Raw genomic sequence first — 24908 nt, 5'->3', positions numbered from 1 at the left:
ATTAATAAGTGTTTTATGATAACTGCTTTGAGCAATCGAAACAGTTTTTCTTCGTCGCTAACAGTTATCGCAGAGGATTCAATTTTTTGAACACTAATAACTGTTATTTCTAACCAAAAAGTATAAAAATCGATATTTTTTAATAATTTTGTTCTTGGAATTTGTTTCTTTATATTTTATGTACATTATCTTAAATCTTAATAATAATCAACTTTTTATCAATGATGTTTATCGTAGAAAATATTAGAATAACTGTTATTTTTGGTCCCTAGTTAAAAGTACTATCGAATGTAGGTACCGTCACCAAATAACTTAATCCAATCTAAAAGACATACCCATTTCATCAGTTAAATTGATTAAAATTAAACGTACGAATATCCTGAACACTATCTCGACTACACAGATAGATTTAAACACTGTTTTCATTATACTTATATTATATTACAATACAACTCAAATCTTTCCTTGCAATCTTGTCGAAGTAATTGTGTAAATTAGTATCTTGCCTTCATTCATATCAGTTTATTCTACGTATTTAGTCATATCAATGAATAATGTATAAAGCATTCTGCAACTTTAAATCAGTAACGCTTATTTTCTATTTGCCACACCTACATAAGTGTTGTAACATTGATAAATACCTTTGTTATTAGCGCAGATCAAACAGTTTCTGTGTGTCTTCACCAAGAAACAAATCGATTTGATACCACTATCGTGATCCTTCCTATGAATAAATAGAAGTTCTTGATTGACATCCACAATATTTTATTATCCAAATGTTCGATATTACCAGTGTCGCCAGATGAGGGGAGAGAGTATAAATTGAAGGAAAAAAGTGATCCTCTCTCTCTCTCTCTCTCTCTCTGCTAGTACCGGATTAGTCACGTGCAGGATCATGCGAGAACTTGAAATCTCGGGTTCATGACGTTTCGGGAATTCTTGGGCGGGAACTACCGAGCTTCCGAAAATATGATACGTTTCGGGTTGCCGAAAGTACCCGGCTACCTATGTCTCTTCGGGATCCCGAAACTATCAGACTACATACGAACGTATCGAGATTCCGAGAGAGAAGGAAGTATTGAGAAATAGAAACGCCGATAGTCAGTCATAGTCAAATCGTTTCGGCGTCTCTATTTCTCGATACCCCCCACCTCTCTCGGGATCACGATATGTTCGTATGTAGTCGGATAGCCCCGTGATCTCGAAGAGATATAGGCAGCCGGATACTTTCAGGAACCTGAAAGAGACATAGGCAGCCGGATACTTTCGGAAGTCAGAGTGGGGACACAAGTCTTGATCTGGCGACACTGCATATTACGCAAATCGTGTTTGAATTTTGACCGTTCCATAAATAATACGACTATATGCATGGCCTATCGACACAATCAAACAAAAGACGTGATATTTTGTCGAAAGGGAAAAGTGAAAACTAAATCCTATAATAAAGTTCGTGTTGTCAGGGATGTTGGCACATCGGAAGCGATGGCTCGCCCTATAGACGACGTCTGTCCATGGGACGCGGCTCCAGGACCCAGTATAGAGCACGCCACGGGTTCCACAGGACCGCAACTCCTGACGTTATCTACAACAGTCTTGTCAGTTGAGGATCAACACGAAGAGAGCAGCAATAGCAACATGGTTGGACTGCTGCAATCTGTCGAAACACGCGCAGCCCGTAAAAATTCGACACAGTTGGACTCCTGCAGCTCTTCGTCTGAAGTTAGCTTACCAGTAACGGAAGTGTCCGAGCAATTTCGAAAATCATGCTGTATGCAACACAGCAGTAGCGTAGGTAAGACATACATATAGAGAATAATCAACGAATTTTTAATATTAGGAAGTTTTATAAGTTTCTGCCGTTTACTAATAGATGTCGGAACTAAAAGTACTTGTGTGTAACTTGAGATGATGTGGTATGCATATACCTACAGTCAGTCTCATAATTGATGGCACACACTTTAAATCAGAACCACTTTTTGTACTGCTGCATTATTTCATTTTAAAAAATAGTGCACCTGAAAGTCATCGTTTGCTTGTAGAAGTTTATGGTGACAATGCGTTATTCGAAAGAAGCTGTAGAGATTGGCTTTAACGATTTAAAAGTGGTGATTTTTATGTGAAAGGCAAGGATCGCTCTAGTGAATCAAAGAAGTTCCGAGACGAAGAATTGGAAGCATTACTCGATGATGCTCCATGTCAGACAGTTAAGGAATTGTCGGAAACCACCACTGCTAATCGTGTTTTAGAATAATTAGTCAATTTCAGTCGAGCCTCGAAAGAAGAACGTCCGGAATATGCAAAAAGACATGACAAAGTGATTTTTCAGCATGACAATGCTAGACTATACATTGCAAGAACTGTCAAAAAAACATTGGAACTGCTTTGATGGGATATGCTACCATACCAGCCATATTCACCAGATGTTGTCCCATCAGATTATCATTTATAGTATTCCGACCAGTACAGTATCTTCATATATAAATATCTTCTTATGAAGATATCCAAAAATAGCTTAATGATTGGATTACTTCACACTTATTACAAGAATCCACTAATTCCGTGAAAAGTGGGAAAAGGTTATAGCTAACGATGAAAGATACTTTTAATAAAATATTCTCTATTTTTCTATCCAAACAAAGAACTTTTATTTACCAGGAGAACAGCAGAAACTTATTCAAGTACCTAATATTAACTCTGAAAAATATACATAGATAGCGACAATAATTTCATCCTCTCCTATTAGTTATAAATACGACGATCAATCGTGAATCTTGTTGTTCAAAAATTAGCTACAGTCACACACAGTAATAATCGATCACTTTTTTAAAATACCAACGACCAAACCACTTGAATTTTTTTGAGGGGTTAGAAAGATCAGTTTACTAAATGAACCGTGGAAAAAATAATCATAATTGCTTTTTACAATTCTATTTAGCTGGAACTATATTAAAAATCGAAAGTAAGAATGCAGTTTGTCGGCTCAAAAGAGCTCCTTATATTTCCCAGGTTCGCCATGTACAAGGGTGAGGGTCACGATGTAACCATGCTCGGCTATTTACAATCTTACAACTATGTGGCTTCTGGTTAACGGCGCTGAATCCCAACACGCGGACATCGCGGCGTCTCGGTTGGCGGCGGCGCTTTAGTTAGTCGCCGCATCGGTTTGCGATGTGTTTTTTTGCGGTGATGGTCGGAAGACCAGCGCGACTTCTCCCCCCTCAGGTCAGGAAGGAGACCAGCGACTTTTGCTCCTTAGGTCAAGACAGAGGCCCGCGCGATTTTCGCCCCTCGGGTCAGTTGCGGACGGTGGAGAACGGACGACGAATGGGGGGTCTGTGGTGTACAACAGTCATGGGGATATGATCGGTCTCCGAGCGTTCGTATACTCTACTAGTTTCTCGGTAGACGCGTCGCCTTGACTGCCTCGAGACTTGGTGTCAGTGTCGCTAGAAGACGCCCATTTGGGTATCTGTTTCCTCTCCTCCTTTTCCCCTCCCTTCCACTATCTCATTCCACCACCATAAGCACACTGCAACGTCCCCCACTAAGACCGTACACTGGTCTCGTGACGTGCCACATGGTTTTGGGCGCGACTGAGGTGACGTTTGGCGAGGACGGTGGCGTCTAGAATCCTCGTCGCGCACGCGCAACGTGTCACATATTACTCTGGTCATCAGAGAGCGGGTACATTGCATTCCCTTTGAATTTCTCGATCTGGCCACACTGCTTGGTGTCAGGGAGGGGTCCTTATACCCATTCCCTTTAATTCTCTATCGCGAGAGAAATTTGGTTTCATTTTAATTAGAAAAATGCCACGAATATGTTGGTAAAAGTTTCATAAAAATATAACGAAAAATAAAGAAGTTTTGTAATTGGATTAGTAGTGGTCTTCTGGTCTCACACCGATATAGCCGACAATGTTGTGGCCGCGACGGCTCTCGAGATTCAGCCATTCACCGTGGTGGTGTGAGGTGTTCCACTGACTTGGAAATGTGAGGTTGGCACTGACATACAACGAGATTTCACTGTAAATCTACAGATTCTCACATATTTCATTGCTTGTCGTTTATATCTGCATTACCTGTTTTCGATGAAATCTATCTAATATATCTAACTATCTATAAGACGTTTTTTTCTAAATTTTCAACGAATGTCCTAATAAAAAAGTTGTAAACAGAAATATTTAGTTATTTCACCGCGACATCGTCATATTTTTGACAAATATTTTTACACATCATTAACTTCTTAAGAAAAATTCAAGCCGTTTGCTCCAATCTTAAAAATGTGATTTTGTTTCAAAGTGTGGCCGAACATCACTGTGAGTTACTGTAAGTGTAATAAGTCCTTAGTTTGCGTAAACGAAAGACTCTCAATTAATCAATAGATATTGAAATATCGTCGCTGAAATTGTTTTAATAAACTGTTTCATTCTTATGTCCATTATATAAAAATAAATAGCATTCTTTAACTTATTATAGCTTTTATTTTTAAGCTCTAACAGAGCTTGAATGAGCATTTACAATACGTTCATGTGAATATCCTTGACGATATAGGTTAATACTAGTATAATTGAGTAGGTTTAATTCGGTTTCGTTAGGTTTGTTTTTGATAATTAGTCATACATTTTTTAATATTTTTATAATTATTGTTGTTTGGCGTCGACCGAAGGTCGGAGTCGCCGGGGGGCCGGGACCACTCAGAAATGAGCGCGCGAGGAGGCAAGGAGAGACGGGAGAATCAAACCTTTGTCCTTTGGGAAAATTGCACTTTATTCACTCGGTTGTACGACGCACGAGGTGCGAGGCACTCGAGAGCGCGAGAGAGAACGCGCGAACGAGAATCGCGAGCCGGCGAACGTGCGGAGATCTTGCGCGTGCAAACTTCTGCCGTCGGATCGCGAAGAGGAAATCTTGAGCGGCACGAAACGCGTACGGGAAATCTTGACGCGAAGCAGAGTGCACGTAACGCGGCGCGGGAGATCGCGAGAATACTGCTACCGAATGATGCGAAATCGCGAGAGTCTCAGAGCACGAGAGAGAGAATCTCTACTTAGCGAGACGAGAGCGAACAGACGAGAAAACGTGTTAGAGCGATACCTTGATTGATGAGCGTTCAGAACGTTAAGAGAGCGAGAAGGCATACGCAGGTGCCTTAAATAACAAAGACCGTCGAATGTGGAGCACCGTGATTGGAGCTCGCACATCGGACGATCCTTGTTTGTCTAAATTTGAAGGATTCAAGCTGTGAAATTCGGCCAATGAGAATTGAAACGGTTGCTACGCGGTGTCGAGCAACGGCGACACGCGCTCTTGCCGCGTGTTGACATACGCGACAAAACCGGATGAAATAGCGGTCGCCGGTTAGACAATAGGCACCGAATTCCACAGCCTGAATCCGGAACAATTGTATTTACTATTTATAATGAGATACGAAAAAGCAAAAAGATGGTAGATCAAAGAGGATCATTAATAATGATGTATTATTTAGCCTTCTAGAGTATTAATAAGATTAACAACTTTTTCGAAGCAGAGCCCGGGAGGCTGTTAGGCCTATGGCCTCCCAGGCACTGCGCCAACCGTGCGAGGCTGTGTATCGTGGTGCAGCGTCCACTTGAAACAATTTTAATTTCGTCAATTTTAAAGTGTCCGCTTTTTTAAAAAACAGGTCCGTAAAGGAGACACTTGGGGCTATAACCTCAATTTTTTCAAATTTTTAAAAAGGTACCTGCTACGAAAACATAGCATTCGTTCAAAATAATTGCCAAATAAATGGTGAAAAAAAAACATTTTTTCCAAATGACAACATTTTCCACAAAAACTTTCATGTTTTCACTATAAGCTCCCAAAAACTCATTTTCATCGGTGTGATAGTTCTAGTCTTATAATTTAATGAAAAAAGGGTGACACGTATTTTTACGTGTCTGTAAAATCAACAATTTTTAAGACATCGAAGAATCCATTGAGATTCGATTGATAGGTCATCATCATAGGTAAAGTAGTTTTTAAAATAATACAACATTTATAATGTTTTTCTCCCTTCGTCACGGCCACGCCACGGCGCACAGTGGTACTAAATGGCCAAAAAGCTGCAAAAAATCTGTAAAAACGAAACTATCCAACGAATTTGTTTGAAAATTTGTGGAGAGATTGTCACAGGTACAACGCTTATTTGGCAAAAAAGTTTTTGTAAAAAGTTGTTAACATTAAGTAATATGGGCTAATCGAAAATCTCTGTTTTCTGCCCACTTTTTATTTATGGAAGCATACAACAAATCCTTTAATAGATTTTGGTCTGGAACCAATCGTTTTGGCAAGGTGTAATATTGATCTAATTTTGTGCAAAAAGTCATGAGACCTTTCGAGACCCTTTCGCCACAATTTAGGTTTAAATATCAACTTTCAGAATTTTCAAGAGTGAATCGTGCGGAAGTTACGATTATTTGATGTTCCAGGTGAAATTTTTTAGGAATATTTCTAAATAGTAAAGAAAAATGTGAAGTGCATATGATTTATTCATTTTTTATGTATAAAAAAATATTTAATAACAATTTTGTTTATCTTACATAAATTATTTTTATAGCGTTCATTGGAGCACTACCAAAAAATACCTGTTGCATTTTTGCGACTGGAGTGGTCCAGTGAACGAAAACGTTGTTTATTTAACATAAAAAATTGTTATTAAATATTTTTTTATTTGTACGAATGTCACATTTTTTTTATCTGATATGTATCCCTTAAAAATTTCACCTGAAACATCAAATAATCGTGACTTCCGCGCGATTCATTCTTGGAAATTCCGAAAGTTGATATTTAAACTTAAACTGCCGCGAAAGCATCTCGAAGTATCTCATGAAATTTTGCACAAAGCTAGATCAATATTATAACTTGCTAAAACGATTAGTTCCAGATCGAAGCTATTCAAAGGATTTTTTGTATTCCTCCATAAATAAAAAATGAGCGTAAGGGGCAAATGGGCTTCAGGTTAGTCCATATTACTTAATGTTAAACAACTGTAACGGTACACGCCTCGTTCGCGTGAGGCGCGAGTGAGGCGTACGAGCCCTCCCCGGATTGGCTCAGCGGCCAGGGTTCTTTGGGGAGGGGGATAAGGTGGTTAAATAAAGGACGCGGTTTTCAGGTAGAAGAAGGAACGTAATCAATTTATTTGGCTATTGCCTCGGGATCCCGGTGGGACCAACGGTGGTCGGCCCGGTGCGAAGGCCCTCTTCTCGGCCGGTCTATATTAACAGAGACGAACGTGGACCCTTAGTAACAACCCCAAAGCCACATAACGTGACACCAAGTATTAACGTAGATAATTAAAAAATGATATAATGTGACATCGATAAGTGATCTAACGCAATCTCGCGAACATAACCTACGTGGGTCGGCTTACTTACTACGGAGAACTTATCCTACTCGCGGAGAGCACCGGAGCTCTTAACCCTTTCGCTACGGCAGTCCGCTCCGCCGGAGTGACGCCACTGAACGGGGCACCGCGCCGAAAAGTGTGCACAATGAACGTGGGTAGTCTTTTCGGTGTTTACAAGTTGCCGGATATAAACGGCACCCGTACACACAGGTCGTCGCGTGGATGCCGGCTATAGACGGCACCCGTAGCGAAAGGGTTAATCGGAAGCGAGGCCGTTTCTTTGCAGCGGGGACGAGAACGGCCAAGAAACTCGGCGGAGCGTCGTGAATCGCGGACGACGGAGCGAAACGGTGCGCGATTTGGTCGGGTGCAACGGGTGCAACGAAGAACGCGTGGCGGCTACGGTGCGTGGAACGCGGGGCGAGCGCGAGTCGCCTGACAACGGAGCGGGAGAGCGCGCGGCGGCGATCGGTCCTCGCGGTTTCGGACCCTACTCCGGTTTCCCGACGGTGGTCTTCGGGAATCTCCGCGGCTCAGCGGGTGTGAGTGAATTTGACGTGTTCCTTCGTCTGCTGAGCTCGTGGATCGATGATCGAGGATGGCGTCCCCGGATTGGCGGGACACTCCGCTCGCTGTCCCCGGTCAACCGCGGCACGAGTTCGTACGTACGGCCCGATGCCGGCGTGGTCGCCCGTCTTCGGTAGTATACCGCGAGACGAGCTCCGCACGCTGCTGCGGCCGATCGACGACTAAACTCCCGGGGCGCAAGGCACGATCGCGGATCGAAAGCAGGAAGGACTGGATTCGGGAGTGGATCACGAGGAGGGGGGAGAACGGGCCGGAGTGTCGCAGCGACGGTATACTGACAAGTACTGCCGTCGGGCCACTGCCTCCCAGGGCTTGCACGCGCTCTCGGTTTTCCTCGCACGGGACGTAGGCCCGCGTACGTATACGACCGATCCCGGTGCTTCCTCGTGTTCGCTCGGGCGTAGACCGCAGCTTGCACGTATCCGCACGGCTGCGAGAAGTCCTGGGCTCGGATCTTACCCCGAGAGCTGCTCCAGGCCAACTCCGCTCTCGGTGGCTTTCGTCGCGATCTTTATAGCCCAAGCGCGGACTCCGTGTGCTCGTTGGCGAATCTTCGGCATTCGTCGATTGGTCCGCGCTCGGGCCGAATTCGCGGATTGGCGCGCGGCTGGTTCTCGGCGTTGATTGGCGCGGGCCTGGTCCGTAATCGTGGACTCGCAACGAGATCGTGAGGCGCAGAATACGTCTCGTTGCACAACTTTTTTGGAAAATTTTTTTTTGCCTGTTAATAGTTGAAGCCATTTGCAATAACCCATATGATTTGTAGACCCCTAAGTATTCAATTATGGCGGAGTAATTACATAACTATCGCACTGAAAACTGATGAATTCCCAGGAGCGAGGAAATGGTTATTTACCATGCGTATATCTCCGTAAAAAATTTTTTTTCAAAAATCTGACTTTGGCACATCATGCACGCACTATTAGGCTATACAAAAATAATTTTTTTTATAAAAATCAAAAATTTATAAAATGGATTTTTTGCCGCCTTGGCACCACTGTGGGCCGTGTCCACATATTTGCCGCAGTGGTGGCACTGCGTAGTCGGCTCCCGCCCCATCCTGTGCAGGTACTCTCCGAAGCAACCGTGGGCGGAGAGCACCTTAGTGACGCGGAAGGTCAACCTTCCCCTCCTCCTGCACCTTGCATCAAATATGGGCAGCAGAGCCCAGACAGTCGGACGTGTTGAAGGGGCCAAAAGTCCCCTCCACTCCGTAAACACGTCCGCCCGGGCCTAACGTATTCGAGCCTCGAGCTCCTCCTCCTCCGCGCACGTGAGATCCACCCCCAGCTGGCGGCGGAACGAGCGGGCGATGTGGTATAACTTCGCCCGCTCCGACACCACCAAATGGAATGGTGGAACCACGGGGAGGAGACCCGCAACCTCGGCAGAGTTGGTGCGGTATTCCCGTATGACCCGCAGGGCTAGCCGACGCCGCACTCTTTCCAAGAATGCTTGAATGCGCCGGCTAGCCCCGAGCGAGCGGTGCCACACAGGGGCCACATAAAGGGCAATGGACCGCACCACCTCCCTATAGAGGTGGCGGACTTTCAACTGCGGCCCCCCGATAATAGGCAGCAGCCGCGCAAGGGCGGATGCTGTCCTCTCTAACCGGGGGGCGAGAAGCTCGAAATGCTCCACGAATCGCCAGCAGCCGTCTATGACCAGGCCCAGGTATTTCATGCTGGGCCCGATCTCGGCGGAGGTATCGATAACGCGAGTTCGGCGGTCTTGCCCGCGGGGCGGACGCCACGACCGAGACGGTCCATACAACCAGATCGCCTCGGTCTTTGCGACGGTCGCGGTGAGCACCATCCTCCGGATTCGCCCGACCACGCAGTCCAGGGAAGCCTCTGCCAGGCGCCTGGTTCTCCTCCAATCGTCCCCCTCGGTGTAAACCAGGGTATCAGCCGCACAGCAGATGACACCCGTATCCGGGGGGAGGACAATCCGCAGCATCGCGTCAAATGCCAGGTTCCACAGGAGCGGCCCAAGGACCGACCCCTGCGGAACACCGCGGTGCATCTCCCTCGTATGCACGATCTTGTACCGGCCGGTAAATACCACCTCTCTGCAGCGGAGGTAGTCGCCGGCCATCTCCCGGAGATAGGGGGACACCTGGAAGTATTCCAGCGCTACCATTATCTCCTTCCAGGGCAGGGAGTTGAATGCATTGGAAATGTCCAACGACACTGCCGGACACTGTCCCGAAGGAGGCGTAGACGCTCCAAGGACAGATGCTCCACGAGGCGGGCAGCAATTATTCTTTCAAACAGCTTGCCCGCCTCGTCGAGGAAACATACCGGCCGGTATGCAGAGGGAGACTCTGCGGGTTTCCCCTCCTTGTGGAGGAGAATCAGGCACGCATTTTTCCATACTTTGGGAAGACTCCCGGCGCAGGCCCGCGTCCAATACGCTCTTGAATGCCGGGGCGAGGACCTTTAGAGCCGTTATACCACCGGGAACCCCATCTGAGCCGGGGGCCTTCTTGCCCCCAGCCGGGGTCCCCGGACGACCCAGTGCAGCTCCCACTCGGTGACCTGGAGCTCGTCCGACCATTCTCTGTTCGGCTCCGCGGCGTGTTTACACCCCCCCCCCCCCCCCGTCAGCGGGGGGACAAAAGAACAAAAGAACAATTTTATGTTTCAGCATTTCTATTCAACTTTTAGTGCAGCTAATAATGCATAATACTAGTTTTGTTAGAAGTTAGAAAGATTAATTTACTGGATGACACTTATAAATCCTTTTTTATCTGAACGTGCATTAAAAATTTAAACAAATAAATTTTTTAGATTTATGTCAGTTGTATATGTGCATTTGTACACTAAACGACCGATAGGCATCGAAAGATATAAAAACCATTAGATTAATTACAGTTATAAACCGAAAAACATGAAAGACTGCGACCTTCAACATATTTAAATATTTTTAGCTCATGGCAACGTTGTAGGATATATTTCAATACAGGCTCGAATATAAAATTGTAAGTAACGACTGTTCGTATTTTCCTCGCCGTGTCAATCAATTGCAACTTTTTAAAAATTTCTTACACGCGCTACCCAGTAGATTAACCTTTCTAACTTCTAAAAATCTGAAGCTGTTTGGTTAATTTTTAAACAAGTTGTTCTGTTTTGAAGGGAATCCAAATATTATAATTACAACAGTCACTGTACGTGACTTTGTGTTCGTGTGTATAAACATAAATGCTATAGGTAATGACAATCCTTTTGACTGTATTATGTTCATTTTTACATGACAGGTGGAGTACCGTCAACGAGCGAAAGAAGTGGAGGGGGGTGTGAAATGATCGGCAGGAACTATTCAATCGGCACAAGTTTCCGCAGAGTAAAGCTTGGAGAAATTGGTCGACCGCCTGCTTCGTCCTATAATGAAGACTCTGAGGGATACGTTACAAAAACAAAAGTCTTGTCGCTTGAGAGGGACTTCCCCATAAGAACTCCAGCCAAGGCTCCTGTCATAAGTATTAGCGCAATTGTGGGTGAATTAACTGAAAATCCGGACGACAGTTGCGCGGCATTGTTAGAGGAAGAAGAGAAGAAGGAAGGTGATGTGACAAGGGGAGGACTGGAACTTGATAAAAGTAATACGATGGACACTGCCGGGAAGGACTCGGCAAGTTCGGCTCAAGCGGAAACGGAAACCGTGGAGTTGCTGGAAGAAGCGCAGGTTGTTCCTGTTTGGAAACCGGACACTCAACAGAACGACCAAACAGCGCCTGTCACTGAATCAGCAACTCAGCAAAAGCGTGACAATAACGTTAACGAAGTATGCCCGTGGGAGGACGAGTAAGTATAAATCGTATGATCATATACTACATACAGTCACTCACACTAATATTAGGACACTTTGAAAGACGATTAATTTTTTAATATTGGACCAAACTACTTGAACTTTTTAAAGACGTTAGTTAATAGATGAGGTAACTTTTTAAAAAAATTTTTTTAAATATTGCAATTAGTCAGAATCGTGGAGAAAATTTTAAAAGTTACTTTTTACAACTTTCTTATCTGGGCCTGTGTTGAAAATTTCAAACCTACATTAACTTCCTCGCCGCCTCAGAAAACGGGAAATCGGGCAACTCCGGGATTTTACAGGCACTGAGACGGGGCCGTACGAGCGTGCTCCACCCCGGACAAACGCAACTCTAGAAGGTCCGACGCCAAAAAGAGAACCTTAGGTTCGGGCGCCAGGCACCGGAAGGGTGTCATGCGAGAGGAAACCATTTCTCGTACTCGGGAAACCGATTTCTACTACCGCCGGATGATAACGAGTATACGAAGGGTTCTAAAGTTCGTATACGGGAATAACTGGGACAGCCCCCATGACAGGGCGGATCTCGCAGGTCGAAAGGAATCCTCATGATATTGGCTGTAGTTCTTTAAGAGCCAAGACTCCGTAGATTCGCGATAAGGTAGAGTGACTACATTACCGTCAAAAAATGTTTTTACGTGCCTCAAGTTTTCGTTCTTATATAAGAATATTTTGTCGCTGGTAAATGGCTCATTCCTCCGAGGAGGAAGGTTCAATCTAGTGCACGCTGGTCAGGAGCTGCCGATATTAAGCAGGTATTTGGTAATATAAGCGTTAGAAGTAGGCCAACAATTAACGATGTGCATGCCGTGGAGTCCAAGCATTTTTATGCCATTGGATGAGTTTTCTGGATGAAATCGGGAGTAGTGCGCGCTATAAAATATCTCCAGCTACAAATTAAGCTATATTTTGCTTTGATTCTCTGCGAAATAAAGCCAAAAACTTGAAGCACGTTTCTGACGTCAGAATTCATAATATCGGTAATAAAGAGCAAAAATGTGATAAGCTTAGTCACAGACTTAAGACCCGTCGGATCAAGACCAAGACGGATCCTAAGTCAGAGGCTGAAGGCTGTGAACGGAAATTATACAGCAGTTACCGATCTGCTGACTTTGCAAAAGTCACATGACTACCATTGGCTCTTAATTGGAGTCAATTGGTACAACATACGCGGCCACATGGCCGGAACCCGAGAGCCTGCGCTTTTCATTCAAATTTGGCAAATCCGTGGTTCTGCATAGCGAGTGGTTATCATGAAATGAAATTTCGCGATCATACAATAATGCAGTACGTTACAAGATTCTCGTCGAGAGCGACACAATTACAATAGGACTGTCGCTATAGTGTCTGAGACGAAATGTGGAGACGAAATAGAAAACGAAAGGGGAATCGTTTCGTTCTCAAGCGAAAATCATCGAGCCGCCTTACGAAATAAATCAGAAAGGATCACTGTATCGCCTCACCGCTCCTGCCGATCGTACTAGGGTCTTATCTTGGGCAACTTCCCTTCTTTGGACTTTCTGTCTCGCCTCAATGCACACCGAAAGATGTTACTTAAGGGGGCCGGCAGGCATTTGGCCTTGACTGTCACGCTATGTTATCCTGTGCCTTTTTTCTAGACATTTTACGTCTTAAATAAGTAAGTAATCAATTAAAAATGCATACCACCGTGTTTGTACATGTCTTTGCTACGTCTGTATAGAGCCTTTTTTCGATACGAACACTAAATCTCTCGAAATTAAGAGAATCTTTCAGCGGCAGCCATCTTGTGACGTCATACTTGCTTCAGAATTCGAATTTTCTGCCGAATATTACAAATTACTCCACGATGAGGTAGAAATTCGCAATTTCGGCTGTATACAGACGTAGATTGGACTTTTAGGAAACACAATTGACCACTTCTAAACTGCTCATTGCAATATTGAAGCGGCAGTTTGTCTAGATTTTGACCCTTGCATACGTATATGGATTTCAAACCATGCCGGCCCCCTTAAGTTAACGCGACGATACGATAAGGAAGCCAGCGCGACAGTGATCCTTCGATTTTCGGTAACGCGATGCGTTGGGCCCCCCCCCCCCTCTCCTCATCTTACGCCTTGTTCACGAAGGACAAAAAAAAGACCATAACGGCCGCGCTTCTCGACCGGGAGATGTTCGAACATCCCCAGGGTACGACCATAGCACCGACGTCGGTACCCCATACTGGGCGGGGTGAGACGGCGGCAGAACCGTGAAATAGTCAGATGTTCGAAAGAGGATTTTTGTCCAGCGTTGGCACCTCCGGATTGTCCGGCCCATGTGCGGTGGTCCCTTTTCCAAATTACCCGCGCGCGCGGGGTATGTTCTCGCCAAATGGGCAATATTTTGTCGTCGGGCGGTCCCACTAAGGGTCAATTGGTGTCGTCGAGAAGGGTCTGTGGTGCGCGTAGCACTTAGACCACATACATGGTGTCCCAAAAATGTTGCACTTCCTTGAAAGGGGTGATTCCTGAGGTGACTTGAAGTAACTTTTTCCTTTGCGAAAATGTTTTCCGCGGCCTTGTTTTCTTGTTATTAAGAGAAAACACGGACCAATCAGAGCACGGCTATAGCGGATGGGTGCCGCCTCTGCGGTAGGTCGGCATAGGCATTGGCCGAGCTGGAATCCGTCCGCTGTAGCAGCACTCTGATTGGTCCATGATTATCTTTAATAACTCCTTAACATTACCGGGGAGAACATTTTTGCAAAGGGAAAATTTACATCAAATGACTTCCGAAATCATTCCTTTCAAGGAATTACAACATTTTTGGGACATTCTGTATATTTATAGACCCGACATAGGTATAGGATATGCATAGGATACAGTGTCCCAAGATAACGGAGCACTGCAGCCCACAACTGACGTTACAAGATAATTCGAAATTGTGGATAGTGTATGAAATGATGCATGTGTTACGATAGAAGCATTGTATTCGACATTGTATATATTTTTCTTAGTATTTCAAGGTAGATGATATAATCTTGGGACAGTGCATGTTATTTGCAGCCGGGTCTATAATTATATATGGTCTAAGACAGGCTTCAGAATTAATAGCAATCCTCGAGACAGTTTAGAGGGCTACGCCCCTTTGACCCGGTCGAACGTCTCGCACCCCGTGACGGTCCTACTTCTCGAGCCACCACGGACTCGTACCATATGAACTGCGCGTGGTGCATTAGGGCGACTATTGTATCAACACATTTCCACATCACCCATGAAGTACTATTGTTAATGAGTATATTTGTTAATGGTATCTCATGTAGGCCTATTCCTCTGCATCGTATGATAATTTTCAATCTTCATAATTTCAATTCTTCTTACTCGACAAGCAGGTATAAACATATGTGAAAATCTAGTATTCCTAAATGTCAGTAAAATTTTAACAATATAACTGAAACTACTTTCCAAATGTATTTTCTCAAAATTATCATCCGACGCAGTGGAATCGGTCTACAGGGGATACCATTGACACAAAAAAAACGCATTCTCATTGGCACTTCATGATTGATGTGAAAATGTATTGCTACGGATGTCGCCTTAAAGGTCAATACATATCTCACAGGCCAGTCCGGCCGGCTCAACATTACAACTCTGGTTTTGGCCCTAGCGTTTAGCAGCCGGCAACCGTGCCAGGCTTTGAAACCGAATTTCTTCTCTGGCCTGTCGAGCCTTTTCCAGATGGAATTTCGAGAGCGCGTTGACAATTCCCTGCTGTGCATGGCACAAAAAAAAATGTTTTTAGGGGTTTCACAGCTCCTTAGGTAAACTATCTCCTTTACAACACCATGGAAATAGGAAACGTTCCTGGCACTTAGTGAAGCAGATTACACATCCTTATATGTATTTTATCATACGTAAATTATACATGTAAAATTCTTCTTAAATAATTTATCATGTTATACGCAAATGTATTTTCATAATGAAAATCTAAAAATGTTGGTCAACTCTAAAAATGAGGCTAGCGTAAAGAATAGTTACGTAGTTTCGTAAAACTACGTAAAAAACACGAAGGAAAACACACGGTCAACACGTGCTGGAAGGGACTTCCTCCTATTAATCATAATATAGCACGTCCTACTCGGAAAACGTAACAATAGATACTATTTTTACCAAGAAATTTCCGTATGATTAATTCCATGATATTCGACGTAAGCTGTGGATTATAGCAGTGGGCTAAGGATATTAAACTGTTACCGCCCACTACTACACGATTGTAGGGGGTGGAAAGACGCCATTTCGTATGGGTTCGAAGTGGAGACATTGTATTGATATTGAGTCTCTCGAACCCTCTCATGTAGCTGTCCCGGACCCCAAAATTCGTATAAACTGGGAAAAACCGCCGGGCTTGCCGACCTGTGAGATCTGCATTGACCTTAATGCGCCACGTGAAGTTCGTATGGTACGGGCCTGAGGTGGCTCGAGAACTAGAACCGTCACGATGAGCGAGACGCGCGGCCGAGTCACTGCCTCGAGGATTGCTATTAATTCCGAAGCCTGGTCTAAGGTATAGCAGGTTCCTGAAAACTTGATCGTACTCGGCACGCGCAACAAATATGAGCTATTGGTCGATAATCGATACGGATTTTCTTCGGGGGCGGTCCGGTCTACATGAAATACGGTTATGTCACCGTTACGGGTAGAAAACTACGATTTTTATCATCTTTAACCATGTATGATTCATTGCAATGATGATCAATTTTTATGAAATTTTCAGAGGGTATATAACTAATATAAATCTACAAAACGAATTTCTTAAATTTTCAATATAGGCCTACACAAAAAGTTCTAAAAAACAATTTCTAGAATTTGTTTCGCAATTGAGAGCAATTGGAATTTTTTCAAAATTTCTTTTTCTCTTCGTGTAGTAAACTAAACTAACTAACTATTGTTCTAACCCTCTTCAGTCTTAGAAAAGTTATCGTCTTTTTTACAGTGTCTTTATATTACTATGAGTGACTGTACATATATGAAACAATTCATTGTCGAACTTAATTGATAGTCTATCAATTAGAATTTATGTACATTCCAGTACCCCTCATGCACTCCGCGACAATACTATAAGACACTATACAGAACCATACAAATCTGTGTTATGAAGAAAAATTTGTCCTTCTCATATACATATGTATACAGTGTTATTGTTTACATCGTGAGGAGTGTTGTTCGGTAAACTAGAATTTATGACTATAAAGATTATACCAATAAAAATAGTAAAATTAAAAATGCCTATTTTTGGCCGCAAAAAAACTACATGTAAGACACATTATGCTCTTTGTGAAAACTGAATACGAATACTTCGTTTTTATTGTATTTTCCAAAATACATTAAATTTTTTTTCGTGGCTGAATTCACTGTAAATGTGAAGATTAAAGCATCCCCTTTACGATTTTCTAAAAATTGTTGAATAAAAAGGAAAAACATGTTCGGTCGTGTAAAGTCTCCATGGTGTACCTTATATTCCTGTAAATTTGGCAGTACGCCTTTCATTTAAAGCTTAACAAAACGGATCGAAAAAAATCGCACTTGACTTTTTTTACGTCGTTGCAAAAGCGAGGCTCCAATCTCCAGACCTATCGTTAATTCGTTCACGTAAAAAATGTTTCAAAGATTTTAGAGATGGAATTGGTAGCAATTTTGGGGGCAAACATCTCTTCAGTTTTCGACCCGTTGCACCCTGCAAAAGTGTCGTAGATAAAAATACATGATAAGGAGTTTATGAGAGTAAATTCTCAAACTTTATAATAAGAATAGGTTGATTGGTGTACTATTTTTTTAATCAAATTATAATAGCTTAAGCATTGACGATCTTTCGCAAATCGGAAATTTAGTGTCCATTTAGTGGATCCACTGTAGCTATAAAATTCCAGAACAGAAACCAAAATGATTTTCACACCTATATAATATTTGTAACAAGACAACATCTTTTCGAATGTATTCAGTTTTTCAGTTTTTAAATAACTTGAAACATACTTATTTTGGTCTAAGAAAAAAATGACTATTAAACTTTACATACTTTTTAGTTATATATTTCAATCTTTTTTAGTTGTAAATAAGATTAAATAGACAAAAACGTGTCAATTGTAAGTAAGATCCATTTTACAATAAAAGCGAAATGAAAACATTTTATTATAAACAAATAGTTAAAAAAGTTAAAATACCTATATCAATTATTGTTTCTCATATTTCTCTTCGACTTTAACGCATTATTTATAACGTTTCACAAATAATTTTTTTACTGGTAATTTAAATTATCCGATGGCATCGTTTTTCAAAACTTTGTTATTTTAAAAGGCTAAACTTTACTTCAGGAATGCAGAAATTTTTAATTTCTTTTATGTAATCCTGCAGATTTTGACGAGAAAATGTCGAAAATCGAAGTTTGTAACGTAAAGGATTGCGGTGGTTGTGGAATGACAGGAGTCGGAATATCTGGAGACATAGGATATATTTTCCAAAAATATTAGTACAAAGGATGGGAGATAGGTTTTGTTATAAAATAGATTCTTTCAAGAGAGTGAGAGAAAAAGCTAGCAACGAATAATTTAAGAAAAGATTTTATATAATACGCGATACCACCATCGGGCGTCCGGTTTATTTCAACCGTACTCTCCCTCTGGGAATACGACGACGACGCGGTTTCGCCGGCCGTCCTCTCCGTAACGTACAGAGGAACCAGGCGGCCAGGAAGCTACCCTGTTCTTTCCTCTCGGCGGGCGGCCGGCCTTCATGGCCGTCCTCTCCCATGTATCCAGAGAGGCGTCCAGGTGCAACCCCTGTCCTCTCCTGGGCTGCTGGGCGTCCGATAGCATTGCTTCGTACTCTCCCATCCTGTGGGCGGCCGTGGTCTTACCTCTTCCTCTCCCACAGGTGCAGCTCTGTTGCTGGGCGTCCGATAGCATTGCTTCGTACTCTCCCATCCTGTAGGCGGCCGTAGTCTTACCTCGTCCTCTCCTACAGGTGCAGCAAGAGTGCTTACTCCGCGGTAATCTACCGATATTTATATGGACTCGTTGCTATCTTTATGAATAACGCGTTACTAGGGGTCTAGAAGGTTCCAGAACCCGCGGTTCCCCTTGAACCGCCGGCCACGCTGCCTCGGCGCAATTCTTCTGTTACATCGGGGGGGGGGGGGGGTGACGAGGGGTCTTGACGCTTTATTGTTCCTCGTCGCGTTACAAGTTTCAATTTTAGGAGATCAGTAGCTCAAAAATTATGCGTATGTAAAATTGAGTGATTTTAAGAGTTTCTGACAGGTAACGACGTCGCCATGTTGGTATGTACTTACAAGTGAACATTCACTTATCGTGAACGGAATTTCCCGGTTTGAAACATATTTTTTGAAAATACTCATAGTAACTAAGAAACCCTGAAAATTATATCTGCAATGGACCTATTTTACTCATGTTATTATTGAGCATGGTGAACGGTCACCATGTGGACAACCATAGCCGGCAGCGAGCGGTCTCACCGGATAACGCCCCAAGGACACGACGCGGCCCCGACCACGCTGAGCACTCTTCTAGCGTATGCCGCGTCGTATCTCTGGCCTCCCCGCAGGAGATGTGTCCCTGCCCCTAGGTCAAAATACCAATTCATTTCCCTGGACAAGAGAAATGACCACTGCGTATCTAATGTCAAACTCTTCTACCTAATTCGACTTACCGACAAATTTTATATTGTTAATATGTTCAATTCTACTTTTAAAATTGTAAACTTGAGTTTCAAATGTGTAAAATGACATGTCAGCAACAGATTAGTTGTAAGTTCGAAATTGTAAACGAGTTTTAATGGTTTAGATCCCTGCGATCGACACGCCATAAACGGCCGCTAGGAGAAGCTCCAGCGAGTGTATGTGGCGCACTCAAATCACTAGGTCAAAATATACGTGTACTTACGAGGATTGCAAGGGTCGGTGATCTCTCTTCCTACGTCTAAAAAACACAAAAGTAAGAGTCTTGTGTGAATACGCTCTCTAGATAAAAGATTAATCTAGTGTGCGTCCCAAAAATCCTACCTTTGCGTTTTTTAGGCGCAAAAACTGGCCTCCTGGAGCATTGCAACCCTCATAGGTACAGACTCACGCCGACTGAGGGGTGTGTGAGTGTACCGCCGCACGGCTGCTCGAGAGAAGCTACGTCAGCATTGCGCCTGCTTACATACCCTTTCTAACAGGCAACATGCTGCCAAATATTCCTAACTATTTCTTGAAAACGCATAAGTAAAATTTTTTAGGGATCCTATCCGCTAGATTCATTTTTTATCTCGCACCTGTGTTTTCTGAAGATTAACAACTTTGCGTTGTCGACGTGTGGTTTACAATTATCCGCTCCAAGTACGCTTGCAAATCTACGTTATCAACATCACCGTGTGCTTGTGCTGCCATCTAGTGGCTACGATCTTTAGACGACGTGCGACGCTGAGTACATACCAACATGGCGACGCCCTTGTCAAAAACGTTTAACATCGCTCAACTTTAAACATAACTTAAGCATAACTTTTAAACTACTGATCTCCTAGGATTAATATCGAGATTTTCGGAATTTTCTTACAAAAATCTACAAGCTTACATAAAAAAAGTTACAAATTCCTGGTTTTCTGAAGTAAAGTTTAACCTTTTTATACGTGTCCGATAGAAGTCTGTATTTAAAATGTAAAAACAGGTGGCGATCACTGAATTTTCGGAAATTTCGCAACAAAATCACTGTAACTCTTCGACTGTGTTTGTAAATACGTTCACTAATATTTGAATTTGATCATTTGTTTCAGGGAAAACTGTAGAGTGGATGCACCGTATGTAAAAACTTATTCAACTTTAGGTTATTTGTAACTTGGCGTTAATATTAAACTTACATTTTACACGTAAAGATTCCGAAGTTCCATTTTGATTTTATTTCTAAGTTCGAGTGCCCGAGCTATTGAAATTGCTTCATCATTATTTCCGTTTCCTCGATTGATTCGTGATTGGACGTCAGTGAAGCACAGAATTATTTGCCAATATCGTTTGATGTGAAGAAGAATCATTGTTTGGACGGAGGCAATACATTGGAAAGGCGTCGTTTACAATTTAAAGATAATATACTTGTGCACTCGTGCGCAATACGATGTTTCTTGTACATAAACTAGTAATACAAATTTTAACACGATAAAATACATTTATGACATTCTATCTAATGCAATTCAATGCTAATAAACGAAAAATCCTTCTTGCAAATTGCATCGCCTTGAGAATAGTAATGTACAAGTAACTTTTGAATAATTGTTGTCTGAAAATGCATCCGTTTTTATTTTATTCCCGTAGGATACATTGTTATTCATTTATAGGAATTCGTGTAAAACGTTTCTGCATTTATAGAAGAGTAAACTGTTAAATTCAATGTACACTAGAATAAAGTACATAATATGTACGTACAATGAAGTTAGCAAATGAATTGTGATTAAAGAATGGATAAATAGTGTCGTGTCTGTCTATGTCGCTAAGCAATGAAATGTAATTTAAGATGTTTCATGGTATTTCTCTGTTTAACGACGAGAATAGAAAAGTGTAATTAGCGTGCACGTTGGGTGATAAAGTTTAGTTTAGCACTGTGAAAGTATTAAACGTAAAATTACGATTCGCGGATGATTGTCAAATATGAGCCCATTGACCGCTCCAGCAAATCGTAAATTTCTTTAATACACAATTCCATGTAAATGATGATTTTTATATACTCGTATTTCAAAATGGTTGCAGCGATGATTAACTTGTTTATTTATAGAACAATCTTTGTCTTTTCTTGTACCTAAGTATACAATGTTACCGCTATTTGTTGCCAATGCGTTTCGGTTGTTGACTACTTGTTTATTGATGATGTTATAGTTGAATCCCAATAGTGCATTATTTATAACAGTCTGTAAGTGATTAACATTACCGTTCACAATAGGATCGCTTTACTGTGGTAATATTTAATTACTATCCTGTGCAAATAGTAATTGTGCATTTACCCTATACATGATAAGTACCTAAATATACAACAATTTAATGCGACATTAAACCTACTTACGGCCTGAGCATACAACGGCCTGCTTTACATTTAAGAAATAGAGGGGAAACGAAATTGTTCCGTTTTGATTGTAGAAACTCAGTGTGTAACGTGTCACTAATCACTGTTTGTAATTATATGAAATTAAATTTAAAGAACGAAAACCAGAGGAAACTAGATAGGAATAACGCAGTAGGAATAACGATATTCGACTGTCGATTGCCGAAAATATTGAAATATCGTTCTTTAAAGATGCTTCGGATGTACGATGGATTCTTGGTACTGTTACTGCCCCAGTGCCTAGAATCCATGGATTTGGATTCGTTAGATCTTGATAAAATTATAAATAAACGTTGACCATACGATTTATCTATTTTAATTCTCCTTAGAAAATGTATCACACTGCTTGATAAAGATAACTTGGACGACCTGTATTTTAAGAACGAGAGAAATAATCTTGAAAGACTCCACTGATATATGTATGTAGACCAGTGCACCAACCTCTCTTTCATGCAACGCGCACCTTCGCCGCGTTCGCTGGTGTCTCACGTCTTTGTTGCCCCACGATAACGGCACTTGATGGAAGCGAACAGTGGGCGTTATGGCGGGGACGGTTTTGCCTCAATAGAGGCACACGTGCCGGGCATTGAATGTAGAGGCAATTGTATTTAAATGATGCACAAAATATGGAGCAACTAATGTTTTTATAACCTGGAACGTTATAAAATGGAAAGTATCGATATTATAATGAACCATTGTCTTGGCGAAGGTTCAAATAGTAGACGAGTGACTGAATTTAAACGGATAAAAGTTTCGCGTCAAATAAGCTCGTTGGAAGTCGTTGAAGTGTTGCCTAAAAACAATTATGTTAAATGTTAACACGTCTGGGTATTAGCGAATAAATGTTTTCGACGGGCCATTAATATTGTCTATATTAATTTCATTCTGTTTATGTACAACAATATTCACAAAGTGCAGAGCATTAGACTAGAAGTAAAAGTAATGTAGTCTATACTAGAGTTCGGGCACTCGAGGCAAGTACTAAGAAACTATAAAGTATTAATGACGAATATAATGATAATTTGAGAGCTCCCCACAGCTATTGTAAGCATTCTCATTATAGATAGGTAGTTGATAATAAGATGAAAATGACAAATATATTACAGTTCTTAGGGAAATAAATATAACGAGTATAGAGCATAGGTGTTGAAATTATTCAGTTGATCGTGACTGAAACCATTAGTGAGAATAGTTTCGTCGTATGACTGAGTCTTATTTGCGAGTTGCGATGATTTATGAATAAATAGGACCTATTCGTTTACATTACCCTATGAAATTCCACTAAACAATCCTCAGAAACTCCTGAAAGAAACTTCAAAACGAATCAAAAAACTATTTTTGTTCTCCATACTCAGAGGTATTTATATACACAGATATACATATATGTATGCATTGCTGTACTATCTGTTCAACTCGAATCATAAACACTGAAAAATAGATTTTACGCGTCGTATATTATAGTAATGATCTTATTATCAGTCAAGGGACAGCTTAAAGGATCGCTATACAACCTGGATCTCTTGACGCCACCTCACTTCATTTCACTATTTAATACGGTTATATTACGAAAACATATTGTCTGAAGTTCCGAAAATCGGTCAAATCGGATTGAGCTCAAATTTTTCACATAACCTCATTTTAGATTAAAAACATGTTTCCCAAAAGAATTTTTGGCGACTCGAAAAACTTTTATATCATATTAATATCATTTTCTACCTTATCAACACAACATTTTCTACCTTACCGGCATAACGCTTGGATTAGGTGCCGTTTCTGAATTTGTTATTGATGTACGCGGGTTGGGCTAGGTCTGGGTTAGATTTGAATATGATTATGTCCAAATTTTATTGTTTTATAGGCATGGTTGAGCATGGCGGTAGATATCGCTTGGAAATGTGTCCAGACAATAAAAGAGACGCAAACACATTGATTGGTTTGATACAAAAACATGTAGAAATTGGTACGGAAATTCCGGTAAGGTAGAAAATGTTATGTCGGTATGATAAAAAATTACAATAAAATGATAAAAAACATTTTTCGAATCTACAAACATCATTTTGGGAAACATGTTTTTAATGCAAAATGAGGCTATGTCTAAAATTTGAGCTCAATCCGACTTGACCTATTTTCGGAACTTTAGCCAAATATTAAATATTAATCTAGTAGCGAACGTAGTACATAAATTGAAACTGCTAATTTTACTGACTCGGAAAGAATTATATGTGTATAGATTTACACAGAATATTCCAAAGCATGTAAGTATACATTCGGATGCAATTTATCCGCGTAAAACTAATAAAAAATGTTTAAATGAGAAAGTGTACTAATTAATTTTCTTTCCAGTCGATATTTTCATATATATGTACTTGTACAAACGAAGTTGGTGTAACACACTTTTCACTACGAAATTGCTATGTTAGTTTAATTTATTGCTAACGAGAATTATCAACATAATAACAAGTATACTTGAAACAGAAAAATCAAGTCAAACAAAATTTATGTTTATGTAAGCTTCTTTCATTATTTATACGAATGCAATTCAGCACTGAAAAGATGCTTATAAATTTTGATATATTCTCTACATACAAAGACAGTATTAAATAATAAATAACAGGAGATATCCATAATATTTCTGAGAAAGTACAAGCTCAAAAATTTGTTATCATTTTATAATTTTAAGATGAGTAAAAACTATCTTTTTTAAATAAAGTTTCGAAGTCGGTTCAAGTTTTAAAATTTACTTAAACTATTTTAAGATTAAGTACAAATAACACTCATGAATACGTACAAACAATCCTATTTCTTAACTATAAACGTCTTCCAGTACTTTGCATAAACGAAGAATACAGACAGAAGAAGTCATAAAGATTCGTTATTTTGAATTGTATCTAATTGAATGTTAATATTATAACACGAGAAAATAAAAAAAGTATCGCTTATGGTACGATATAATTTACTTTTGTATCAGTAACAGTGACATTTGTTCATTAACTAGAAATAATTTAAATCGTATATCAAT

General features: G+C 41.3%; 1 protein-coding gene and 1 long non-coding RNA gene across 3 annotated transcripts in view; one reads left to right on the top strand and one right to left on the bottom strand.

Annotated features, from left to right (window-relative positions):
- Positions 1-20723, top strand: part of LOC143360806 (regulator of G-protein signaling 11) — a 188860-nt gene extending 168137 nt beyond the window's left edge. For both annotated transcript variants that reach the window (XM_076799940.1, XM_076799939.1), the window contains exons 14-16: positions 1461-1792; positions 11219-11765; positions 20577-20723. In XM_076799940.1, the coding sequence (XP_076656055.1) occupies positions 1461-1792; positions 11219-11765; positions 20577-20637 (940 nt within the window). In that variant the 3' untranslated portion in view covers positions 20638-20723. The remainder of the gene's footprint in view (positions 1-1460; positions 1793-11218; positions 11766-20576) is intronic.
- LOC143360820 (uncharacterized) overlaps positions 1-24291 on the bottom strand; it is a 283741-nt gene extending 259450 nt beyond the window's left edge. Inside the window, exons 1-2 of the long non-coding RNA XR_013083354.1 lie at positions 23620-24291; positions 22319-23575 (exon numbers count right to left, since the gene is read on the bottom strand). This is a non-coding gene — a long non-coding RNA (uncharacterized LOC143360820). The remainder of the gene's footprint in view (positions 1-22318; positions 23576-23619) is intronic.
- Positions 24292-24908: the final 617 nt, after the last annotated feature.

Source organism: Halictus rubicundus, chromosome 14 (assembly GCF_050948215.1).
Source record: "Halictus rubicundus isolate RS-2024b chromosome 14, iyHalRubi1_principal, whole genome shotgun sequence".
In the NCBI taxonomy this organism is placed as follows: domain Eukaryota; kingdom Metazoa; phylum Arthropoda; class Insecta; order Hymenoptera; family Halictidae; genus Halictus; species Halictus rubicundus.
This window is presented reverse-complemented; position numbering and strand designations above follow the sequence as displayed.